Source organism: Belonocnema kinseyi, chromosome 8, assembly GCF_010883055.1.
Source record: "Belonocnema kinseyi isolate 2016_QV_RU_SX_M_011 chromosome 8, B_treatae_v1, whole genome shotgun sequence".
Lineage (NCBI taxonomy): Eukaryota > Metazoa > Arthropoda > Insecta > Hymenoptera > Cynipidae > Belonocnema > Belonocnema kinseyi.
In genome coordinates, this window is record NC_046664.1 from 55295840 (window position 1) to 55308518 (window position 12679).

The following is a 12679-nucleotide window of genomic DNA, read 5'->3' on the forward strand; positions in this document are numbered from 1 at the left end:
TCTGAAGTTAAGGCGTCAATATTCATCAATCAACAAAAATATTGTCCTTCCTTTATTATTATTTTAGATAATAGATGCTATGAAATGAAAATATTTGATGTTAATATTAATTACGTGACACAAAAAGAAAATCACGCATTTGGCGCGCGTGTTTGTTTCCTGGTAATTTTGAAAGTCCTCGAATCAAAAATGCGTAGCGTGGGTATTGAAATATATTAGTCTAATAAAATATGAGATTTATTATAAAAGTGCAATATTTATTAATTTCTGTTATGTTAATATTTTTAGTGGGGATAGATTAGAGAGTATTTTTACCATTTAGTATATAGTTATACTACTTTTTTTTGTTTTGAAGTTATATTACCATGGATTATTTTGTTTATAAAAGTGGGCGGTGCCCATTTTATGATTAATCATTATTATATTGAAAAGAAATAAAATCCCCGTCTGTTAAATAAAAATTCCCTTATTTTCCCTGTAAATCTTTAAAGTGATGAAACAGATTTATACTGAGAATCATTATTATTTATATCCCTGGATCATGCATTTCCTGAGATGAAACCTGCACAATTAATCTTAAATCGCGATGTGCTAGATATTAGTACACCTGATTCTGAATGTATGTAGTACAAGTTTTTTTTTTGTCACGGTACTGGGTAGCATTTCCGGCCGCACTCGCACACCGTGACACCAGCACTTGTTGTAATTGCGCCTACCTCTTTAGTGGCATATATGTAGATTCTGTCCATTGTTCTGAGAACTAGGATTGGTATGGAGAAGTCGTTAAAGAACTTCAATTGATAGTGATCAATTCCCTTTCCTCAAATACCGTCAGTTACATTTCCACCAATTGATACCAAACCAGCAAAGAAAATAACAGTAGATCATAGAAAAAAGTCATTTAATTTATCCACTTCCAAGGAATTCCTAACCAACTATTCTCCGAGGATCGTTCGGTTATCCAAAATGATAATCCATGTGATTCACTTGCGATATGGACAATCAACTTATAATTCGCATAATTCAATTATAATCCGCTGTAATTCCAAAAATTCTAAGTAATCCACTTGCAATTTGAAGTAATACACTTTCTATCCACAAAAACTAATTTTAATTCGCATAATCCACGTTTGATCCGCCGTAATTCTAATAATTCGAAGTAATCCACTTTTATTTTGAAGTAATCCACTTGTGATTCGGTTAATCTACTTGTAATTCGCATAATCCACTTGTAATTTACAGTAATACACTTGTAATCCATAAAATCAAATTGTAATTTTGTAATTTCTTTTTGTTTCAAATCACTGTACAATTCGTATAATCCACTTGTAAGACAGATATTCCAATTGTAATTCGAATAATCCACTTATAATCCTCTGTAATTGAAAAAATTCGAAGTAATAAACTTGTAATCCAGTTAATCTGCTTCTATTTGGCATAATCCACTTGTAATCCGTTATAATTCAAGTAATTGAGGTACTTTGGTCTGATTTACATGGGGGATTGAAATAGTTTTCAACTATTTTGCTAAAAATTTACTGCTTTTTTTCTTGATTATAAATTTTTAAACTTTTTTAGCTTTGTTTTTTAACTTTGTTGGTTGAAAATTAGTCTGCTTTGTTGAAAATTCAACTATTTAGTGAAAAATTAATCTTCCTTGTACGAAATTCAACTACCATTTGGCTGACGATTCATGTACTTTGTTAAAAGCTCGTCTTTTATCAAAGAATATTGATCTTCTCCGTTGAAAATTCATGCTTTTGATTGAAAATTCAACTATTGGTTTAAGAAATAGATACAATTTTTCGGAAATTTAACAATTCTGTTAAAACGTCATTTTTTGGTTAACAATTCAACTGTTGTATTAAAAATTCGACTTTTTGAGTTGAAAAATAATTTTTCTCAACAGAAAACTGAAAATTTAGATATTTAATTTATTATTATTTTTTTTATTTAAAAAATCAACTCCTTGTTTGAAGGTTTAACTACATTCTTATAAATTCAGTTTTCTAGTTGAAGCTTCTTGATCTTCTTCCTTGAAAATTTAACTATGTTTGAAAATTCGTGCTTTTTATTGAAAATTAATCTTCTTCGCTGAAAATTTATGATTTTGTTAGAAATTTCAACTATTTAGGAAAAAATTGTTTTACTTTGTAGGAAATTCAACATTTTTATTAAAAAGTAGTTTTTTGTAATTGATGACTAATTTTTTAAACTTAAAATTAACTATTTTATTTTTTATTTTTGTCGAAAATTAATTTTTTAACTACTCTATTTTTCATTGAAAATTTATATTTTTAGAGAATTGAACTAATTAGCATAAATTATGTTGAAAATTGATCTCTTCAGTTGGAAATAAAATGTTTTTTATGAATCGTTTTTTGTTTTGGTAAAAATTTAATGTTTTAAATTGAGAATATTACTACTCTATTTTTGGTTATTAATTAATTTATTTTTTAGGTAAACAATTAACTGCTATGTTGAAAATTAATGTATTTTATTGAAAATTCTTCTTTTTTCGGTAGATCTTGAATCTCAGGCATTTAATAAAATTCTTAGAAATATGTATGAATTTGTATAAATCACATCGAAATATCTTCGAGCTTAAAAGTTTTGCCAATTTATTTGAATTCATTTGAATTTATCTTGAATTAGTTTCAAGTTTTATGAATTTATCCTGAATGAAAAAAAAATTCATCTGGAATTCTTATAAATTCAATCGAATTCTTTAAGTATCAGATGGTTGGTTCATAAACCATAAATAAAAGAAGAATCTTTGTAGTCTGCAGTGGCTGACGTCTACTTAGAGCGAATCCCCTTTTAAAGCAGTGAGTGCACGTATATAATTCGTGATCGTTGGAGTGCGTCAAAGGGAAGAAACTGTCTTCCGCTTCATGAATCACTATCGCAGCATTCACTACTCTCCGTGGTGCCTTCTTAAGAAAACTAAAAAAATACTATTATCTCCATCTTCACCAATGACCACCCTGAAGTAAAAATCATTCACTTAGACCGAAAGAGGAAGGTCTTCCATTTCGTTCGAGATTATCACAAAAGTGAATATATGAGCACCAGTTTCACCCCGGGCTTTCTTCTCCAGACTAGATAATTGATTATAAAGTTTGCTCTCACAAAGCGCCTTTTTCACCAAGCGCCTCTCCCTTCTATTGTCTCTAAATTCGGTAAGCGCCTTCAGCGTGGATTAGATACGCCTGCGCGAGTCTTAGGGGCGTGGCATGGCTGGCGCTTGGTGAGAGTACAGTATACTCTTATTTTAACGCTACAAATTCTAGATTCAATTCCTGAACTTTACGATTTACCTCTTCAACCAAAAAATGTAATTCCGAAATATTTGCTATTGTTTGCAGATGTCGATACCCCCGAACCGGACGAGAAGTCGTTGATAACGTACATCTCATCGCTCTACGACGTGTTCCCTGAGCCGCCACCAATTCATCCCTTGTATGATGCTGAAGCTCAGAGACGATCTGCCGAATACCGCGAACTCGCCAGCTCCCTTCATTGCTGGATACGCGAGAAGATGGCTCTCATGCAGGAGAGATCATTCCCGCCGACGCTGATCGAGATGAAGAAACTCGCAGCCGATAGTGCCAAGTTTAAGAACGAGGAGGTACCTCCTCGTTACAGAGATAAGCAAAGGTTGACTCACATCTTCAGGGATCTTCAAAAGTACTTTGAAGCTGTGGGTGAGATCGACATGGAACAGGAACTACACATCGATATCATCGACAAAAACTGGAATCGGCTTATCATGCTTCATCAGGAGCGGGACCAGGCCATTCACGACGAAATCAAACGGTATGTCTTTATCAGCGATTTTGATTCTTTTACGGAAGGTAATTATTAATTTGAGATCCTTACAGCCTCGAACGATTACAACGACTCGCCGAAAAAGTTCATCGAGAGATGAAGTCGACCGACAACCGTTTGGAAGAGCTGGAGAGACGTGTGGAGGATGAAGCTCGACGACTGGATCGTCTTCATCCGCTTGAAGCGAAACATGCTGTTGATCTGCTTGAACAGGATATTCGCAACACCGAGATTCAAATTCAGAATATCTTTACTGATGTGCACACTCTAACCGAAGGCAGGTACAGCCAAGCTCCCGAGCTTCACAAGAGGTAAGTCTTTTTTTTATTACAATTCATTACTAAGGGCAGGGTTGCTACAGAACCTCGAAAACCTGGAAAAGTCCTGAAATTTAGAAAAAGAGTATGGACATTTTTATTGCAATTTCTTTTTGAAGTTTTAATAATTATTTAAGTACTTTTCTGCTTATTCACGGGAAAAGTTATAAATAAAATTTGTTCAAGGTAGCAGAAACTGCGTGGAGTTTTTCGGCGCACCTTATAGCTGCGCTTAAAATTTCTGCGCATAAAATTTCTGCGCAGTTTATATCTGCGCAGTTCGATACATTTTTTTAAACAAACTTCACTTTGTAGAACTTGCTGCAGAAGGTGAAAGGGAGCAATAGTTAAACTTTTACCAACTTTTTTTACTTTTACATGTTAATAATTTTTTCAGCGTATTGCACAATTTTCACAGAGAAATTTACCATTTTACCGTGCTACTTTAAATTGTAATATTTATTCAACTATAGACTTAAAAGTCATCTTTTTTGGTCATTATTCAACTACTTGGTTCAAAGCGAAAATACTTTACTGAAAATAATTTTTTATTTCAAGATTCATCTCATTTGTTAAAAATTATAATATTTCGTTTTTAGAAATTTAATCTTCTGGGTTAAATTATCATTTTTAGGATTAAATTTTGAACTCCTTTGTTAAAAATTAAGTTTTTTCAGATTCATAATTTTAGTTGAGAATTAATCTCTTTGGCTGAAATTTTTGATTGAAATTGATCCTTTCTATTTGAAAATTGAACTGTTTGGATGAAAATTCGTGTATTAGCTTGAAAATTCGTATTTATTGGTAGAAAAGCAAATAAAAAATCCACTTAAACTGTTGAAGATTCATTTCTTTAGTTGAAAATTGAACTGTTTTGTAGAAAATTCGTCTTTTTGGACTGAAAATTCAATAATCTGGTAAAAAAAAGTAAATCAAACTATTTTTCCAAAAATTCAAGTGCATGGTTTAAAGTTAAACTACTTTGTGAAAAAAGAATTTTTTTAAGAGGCATCTTTCGTTGAAAACTTAACTTGAATTGTTCAAATTCATGTTTTTTTTAAATTTAAAAATTAACTATTTTGAGGTAAATTAAAGTATTGTGTTAAAAATTCGTCTTATTGGGTAGAAAATTAATATTTTTTGTTTCAAAATCATCTTTTTTGTCAAGAATTCAAATTTTTTTTTAAATTTGTCAAAAAAATTATTGTTAGTTAAAAATGAACTTTTTGGTAAACAATTCACCTTTCGGGTTAAAAATTTAACTGTTTTTTTGTTGAATCTAATTTTTTTCGTTTTGTAGTTAGATCATTTAGTTGAAAATTACTTTTTTTGTTGAAAATTAATTATTTTGGATATCAAAGTCAAATGTTTTCGAAAACATTCGAGTTTCGAATTTAAAAACTGAACTCGTTTGATGAAAATTTATCTCATTAATATTTTTTGTTGAAAATGTAATTCTTCAATGGAAAATTTAGCTTTTCTGGTCTAGAATTAATTTGACAGTTGAAAATTAATCTCTTTCTGGTGTGAACTTAATCTTTTTTTCTTAAAAATGCAACCGTTTGGATGAAAATTATTTTCTTAGGCTTGATGATTCATAATTTCAGTTGAAACTTAATTTTTTGTTGGTTGAAAGTTAATTTTTCAAACTGAAACTTTAAATATTTTACTTTTTTCGTAAAAAATTAATCTTCTTAGTAAACAATTAATTTCTTTGGTTGAGAAATCATATATTTTGTTGAAAATTCGTCTTTTCATAGAAAATTGAAATTAATCTCTTTTGACACGGATTTAATAGTTTTTGGTTAAAAATTTAACTGGTTAGCTGAAAATTCATAAGTTTTTTGGGTTGAGTATTCAATTATTTGGTATTTTTCGTTGAAATATTAAGTAATTACATTTTTTTATCGATAATTCAACAACTTGGTTTAAAGTCGAACTACTTTATCAAAACTATTTTCCTGGATGGTGATTAATCATTTTTGTTCAGAATTCATGTCTTTCTCTCCAAATTCAACTATGGTGTTGAAAATTCTTCTTTTGTTTGCAGAAAATTAATGGTTTTAACTGAAAATTTAAATATTCAATTTTTGATTTAAAACTGATCATTTCTTGTAGAAAACTCATCTATTTTGTAAGAAGAATCGTCCGTTCGGCTTGAAAATTCAACAATTTGATTGAAATTTCATTCTTTCTGAACTGAAAATTAATTTTTTAACTGAAAATTAAATTATTTTATTCTTGATTAATAATTTATCTATTTTTTTTAGTAGAAACTTTAACTATTTGGTTGAAGATTCTTCTTTTTGGTATAAAATTAATCTTTTGCGATAAAAATTCATTTATTTTCTTAAGAGCATTCATCTCTTTGAGTGCAAATTTAATATTTTTTTGTTAAAAATGCAACTTTTTATTTGAAAATAAATAAACTGTTTTTTTTTTAAGATACATCTATTTTGATGATTATTTGTCTTTTTTTAAATACTAATTGAGTACATTTGTGTCAAGAATTTATCTTTTTTTGGTTGAAAGTTGAACTACTTCGTTAAAAACAATTTTTTCTGGATGAAGATTCATCACTTTAGTTGAGAATTCATGTCTTTGTTTGAAAATTTTTCTTTTTTTTTGCAGAAACTGATCTTTTCTTGTAGGAAATACTTTTATTTTAAAAATCGCCTTTTGGGCTTCAAAATTAAAGAATTTTGTTGACATTTTTAGGTTTGTTATCTAAAAATCAATTTTTAGGTTAACAATTTAACTGTTTTGTTTCAAATTCATTTCTTTGTCTGAAAATTATTTTTTTCAATTAAAATTTAAATACTCAATTTTTAGTTGAATATTGATATTTTTTAGTTGAAGATTCAACCATTTGGTTCAGAAATCACGTATTTTTTCGAGAATGAATCTTTTTGGGTGAAAATTTATCTATTTTCCTGAAATTGCAATATTTTGACCTGAAAAGTTAGGAATTTAAATTGTCTCATAATGAATTCAATATTGCTTGTAAAGTGTATCCTAGCAATCGCAACCTTGGCGTTCATCTCCGCAGATAAGAATTTTTATTGACAGTAGTCACTTTTTCCACATTTTTCAAGTAAAGTGAAACCCTTCAATAGCCCTCCCTTCTATAGCCCTTCCGAGAATTAAAGCCACGCCGCAGGTAAGTGTAATAGGAGCTGCGTGGGATGCGCGGTGTCTGTGGTTGTCACTCAGACATGCACTCAAGTGTGAATAAACAAAAGCGCAGTGGGCTATAATGAATTAGTTCCCACCCACCGTCAGCCCCGAAATCGGCGCTATAGAAGAGTTTCACTGTACATTAGTCTGTGGTATCCCTGCGCAAGAGAGAATTTAAAAAAAAATCCCAACTCTTCTCGATTTCCACCCTACTCTTTTCGAATTTCAGAGTGCAAAAGTTGCATCAGCGTTGGGTAGCGCTGCGCTCTCTCCTCCACAAGCGCCTGGTGCAGCCTCTCTCCGCCGTTTCCTTCCCTGTCGAAGAACGCGTGGTAACAAAGCTTCGCACAACCGTCCACGAAACGAGATTGGTCGACACCAATCCACTCTTCAGATCCGTACAGGATTGCATCGACTGGTGCAAAAACAAACTGAAACAGCTCCAGGAAGCTGAGTACGGATCCGATTTACCAAGTGTCCAAGCCGAGCTTGACATTCACCAGAGGGAACACAAGAACATCGATCAGTTCCACTCGAAAGTTGAAAAATGTATTCAGGCTAGAACCAGCTTCCAGGGAGAAGAGCTCGCGCTCTACAGTCAACATCTCAGCACCCTGCAGAAACTTTACACAGAGCTCTTGACCCTTTCGAACAAGCGGCTCTCGGATTTGGACACTCTGCATGATTTCATTCAGTCCGCGACGGGGGAACTTGTCTGGTTGAATACGAAAGAAGAGAACGAAGTCACTCGCGACTGGAGCGATAAGAACTTGAACGTCCAGAGCATTGAACAATACTATGAGGTTGGTTATTTCATTTTTATTTAGTAACGAATCCAGATAAGAGGGTATCTACTGATCGGGAAAGTTGCAAAATAGCCGGGAATCATGTTAAAAAAGTTTTTTCGTCGATAAAATGAAGGAAACTGTTCTCCAGCTCCGCGGGGATTCGAACCCAGGTATAGAGAATTCCGGTCTGGTGCTCTAACCGGCTAATCTACACCTGTCTGGGATTCTGGAAACCTGGGTTCGAATCCCGGCGAAGCCGAACAAGAATTTTTTTATCTATAAGGATTTTGGTTTATACTATTAGATCTCAATCACATTTAAGGTTTTGGAAAATGTGATATTTTTTATTCATCGTGATATCAAGAGAAATCAATTTGAATATTTTTCCGTTACATACAAAATTTGATTACGAATTGTCTGCGCCATCTATTTTTTTAAATCGAAATTCCCAAATAAGTACTTTTATTTGATGATAAAATTTATTTCTAAATGTTTCTAAGCATTATTAATAAAGGGAAAATTTTTATTATGAATTATTTTTTAGGAATGGGAAATAATTCTGCTTTCAACATTTTGCTTACTACATTTGAATGTAAAATAATTCAGGGTTTATTTTTAAAGGTTAATTTTAATTTTTGATTTATATTTCAAAACATTTCAAATGATTTTCTAAAATTTAGAACAAGAATCTAGACGAATTTGAATCAAAATTTTTCAATTTTGAAAAAATTTGGCTTGAAAATCTTTATCAAATTGTAGATTGTTCAAGATTTTGAATTTAAATTATAGAAGCTTCTTAAGAATTTAAAAGGTTTCTACAATTCCATTATTTATTTTGAAATATATTAAAAATTTTTAGAATTAGTTCGAGTCAGTTTAAAAGAGCCTTGAAAATTATTCTCGCCGTAAAAATTTTATTTTTTTGGTTTAACATTTTTTCTTTGTTAAAAATATAACTCCTTTTTTGGAAATTCTTTTGTTCAAACTCAATTTTTTAATTGAAAATTTCTCATTATTACATTTTTATTAAAAATTCATTTTTTTTAAATTCAACTATTTGGTATAAAATGAATATTTTTGTAGAAAATTCTTACGTTTTGGTATAAAATTAAACTGATTTTTATATTACTTACAAATAATGATATATTATATCATTATTTATATTTAATGATAAAATTTATTTTTAAATGTTTCTAAGCATTATTGATAAAGGGAAAATTTGTAATTGTTAATGATTCTTAAATAATGGAAAATAATTTTGTTTTTAACATTTTGCTACTACATTCGAATATAAAATGATTTAGGTTTTATTTTAAGTTATTAAATTAAATTTTTTAAGATTTAAATATGTGGCGAAAATGAATCTACAGGATTTTAAGACAATTTTGTAATTTTTCAGCATTTAAAATATTCAAAAGAAGTATTTTGCAAGAAGCTTTTTTGTTGATTTTAAAATATTATTAAAAATTTGATCACACATTTGGAAATTAAAAAATATATATTTATAACTTTTTAAATGATTCGAAAATAGTTTAAATTTCGAGAATATTTTAAAACATTTCAAATGATTTTCTAAAATTTAGAAAAACAATCTAGAAGAATATAAAAGAAAATGTTGAAGTTTTGAAAGAATTAAACAATTTTAGAAACAATTCGGCTAAATTTACGAGTTATTTCGTAGTATAAAAAGATTCAAAAACAGTTTAAAGCTGGAAAATATTTTTTTAAATCTTTATCAAATATGCAGATTGTTCAAGATTTTGAACCAAAATTATTAAAGCTCCTTAAGAATTCTGAGAAGTTTCAAGAGAAAACAAAAATTTACTTAAGATTCACGTGAAAATTATGAGTGAATTTTTATTTTGATTGTTAATGATTTTTTAATAATGGAAAATAATTCTGTTTTTAACATTTTTCTACTCTGTTCGAATATAAAATGATTTAGGTTTTATATAAAATGATTAAATTTAATTTTTGAAGATTTAAATATATGTTGAAATGGGATCTACAGGATTTCAAGACGGTTTTGTAATTGTTTAACATTTAAAATATTTGTCGGAAGACTAAATTATTTCAAAAGAAGTATTTTACAAGAAACTTTTTTTTTTAATTTTGGAATATTATTAAAAATGTAATAAAACATTTGAAAATTAAAAAATATATATTTAGAAGTTTTTAAATGATTCAAAAATAATTCAAATCTCAAAAATGTTTTAAAACATTTCAAATTACTTTCTAAAATTTTTAAAAAGAATCTAGAAGAATTTAAAACAAAATGTTGAAATTTTGAAAGCTTTAAACAATTTTAGAAACAATTCAAGTAAATTTACGAGTTATTTAGTAGTGTAAAAAGATTAAAACGTAATTTGAAACTGGAACCATTTTTGAAAATCTTAAACAAATTGTAAATTGCTGAAGATTTTGAACCAAAATGATAGAACCTTCTTGAGAATGTTGTGAGGTTTCAAGGAAAACATTTTTTGTTGTTGAAAATATAACCCTTTGGTTGCAAATACATTTTCTTAATTAATGATTTTTTCATATTGAAAATTTAACTATTATATTTTTATTAAAAATAGATCTTTTTAGTTGAAAATTAATGTCTTTTGGTTAGAAATGCAACTATTTTGTTAAAAATTAATTTTTTGTATGAAGATTTATTATTTCAGTTGACAATTTATCTCTGTTTGAAAATTTAACTGTTGCACTGAAAATTCTAATTTTTTGGTAACAGATTAAAATTAATTCTTCTTCATGTGTTCGGATAAAAAAATTTAACTTTTTAATAGAAAATTCGTGTTTTTGGTAAAATTGCTATCCCTTTTGATAAAAAATGAAACTCGTTGAAAAAGAATCTTTTTTAGTTGAAGATTCAATTTTTTTTGAGAATATTCATCTTTTTCAACAGTAATTTAAAAATTAATTTTGAAAAAATGAATTCTCTTCAAAATTAAAAAAAGATTTCAAATGATTTTCTAAAATTACTGTAAAAAATATAAAAGGTTTTAAAGAATAATTTTTCAATTTTGCAAGATTACAAAATGTTTATAAAAAATCTGAGTAAGCTTTAGAGATATATAGAATTTTTGAAAAGATCCCAAAATAATTTAAAACTTGTAAAGATTCTAAATAATTGTAGACTTTTAAAAGGCCCATAAAGGATAAAAAATCTAGATTTCTTGAGATTTTGAACAGCTATTACAAAAAACCGTTAAAAATTATTTTAATATTGCTTCCTTGACTTTAGTCAAGAATTATTTTTAAAAACTCCTTTTTTTTCAAAATAAGAAATATTTAAAGGGCCCCATCAAAATCTCTTAAGTTATAGCTTCCGATAAAGCATATTTCAAATAAATTAAGTTCTTACTTTTAAAAAAAAAATAAGTTTTTGAAATAATTGTTGCCTGAAGCTTAACATATTTTTTCTAAACACTCTTCAATAATTAATAAATAATTAATCGCGAATACCAAAGGCATTACAAATTATATTTGCGAATTATTCAACAAATTATTACAAATATAATAAGGTGTGACAATCCATAAAATTATACCTAGGTCATTTAGTAGTTCAAAATCAGTAGACACCCTGAATAACTAAATAAGATCAATCATCCACTCATCTCGAAATATTTCCAAGCAAACTTACGGATCCGGCATTGAGGTAATTCACAGAATGAAGGTACTTTTCAATAAGCTTCTTCTTCTTTTACCTTCGAAACTAATCTCCCATCTTTTTTGATCACAGTCACTGATGAGCGATCTCGAGAAACGTGAGATTCAGTTCTCGGCAGTGCAAGATCGAGGAGAAGCTTTGCTTCTGCAGCATCACCCCGCCGCGAAAACCATCGAGGCTTACATGTCCGCGATGCAGACACAGTGGGCTTGGCTGCTCCAGTTGACTCTCTGTCTCGAGGTTCATCTGAAACACGCAGCTCAGAGCCAGCAGTTCTTCAAGGACGTTCAACAAGCCGAGCAGTGGATTTCGAAGAGAGACGAAACTCTCAACACCGTGTATTCACAGAGCGATTTCACTCTGGACGAGGGCGAGCGCCTCCTCAAAGGAATGCAGGAGTTGCGTGAAGAGCTGAACAATTATGGCGATCATGTCCAGCGACTCGTGGACCAGTCAAAGGACATTGTGCCAATGAAACAGCGCAAACAGCCTGTTACGAGACCGCTAAATGTCACCTGCATCTGCACCTACAAACAGGTCAACGTAAGTATTATTTTACCTAGCATTTGAGTAGTCGCTTCCATATTCGGACCAGAGTGGCTAATCAGGGTGTCTTTGCCCTTCCTGGAAAACTTGGATTTTTCAGGGAATCAACTATTTTCTAGAAATTTCGTTTCTCTTGACAAGAAATTGATCTAGTTGGTTAAAAATTTATCTATTTGATTGTAAAAAAAATTTTGTTGAAATTTCATATAGTTTGGATACAAAAAATTTAACTTTTTTGTAGAAAATTCGTCTCTTTTGATAAGAAATTAATCTTCTTGGTAGAAAATTAATCTCGTTGGTTAAAAATTTATCTATGTGATTTAAAAAAAAAAATTTGTTGAAAATTC

The 12679-nt window shown here is 29.6% G+C and overlaps 1 protein-coding gene across 9 annotated transcripts in view; it reads left to right on the plus strand.

Annotated features, from left to right (window-relative positions):
• Positions 1–12679, plus strand: part of LOC117177852 (dystonin) — a 454633-nt gene that overhangs the window by 334804 nt on the left and 107150 nt on the right. For all 9 annotated transcript variants that reach the window (XM_033368865.1, XM_033368868.1, XM_033368864.1 and 6 more), the window contains 4 exons: positions 3369–3819; positions 3885–4142; positions 7555–8128; positions 11859–12329. In XM_033368865.1, coding sequence (XP_033224756.1) covers positions 3369–3819; positions 3885–4142; positions 7555–8128; positions 11859–12329 — 1754 coding nt within the window. The remainder of the gene's footprint in view (positions 1–3368; positions 3820–3884; positions 4143–7554; positions 8129–11858; positions 12330–12679) is intronic.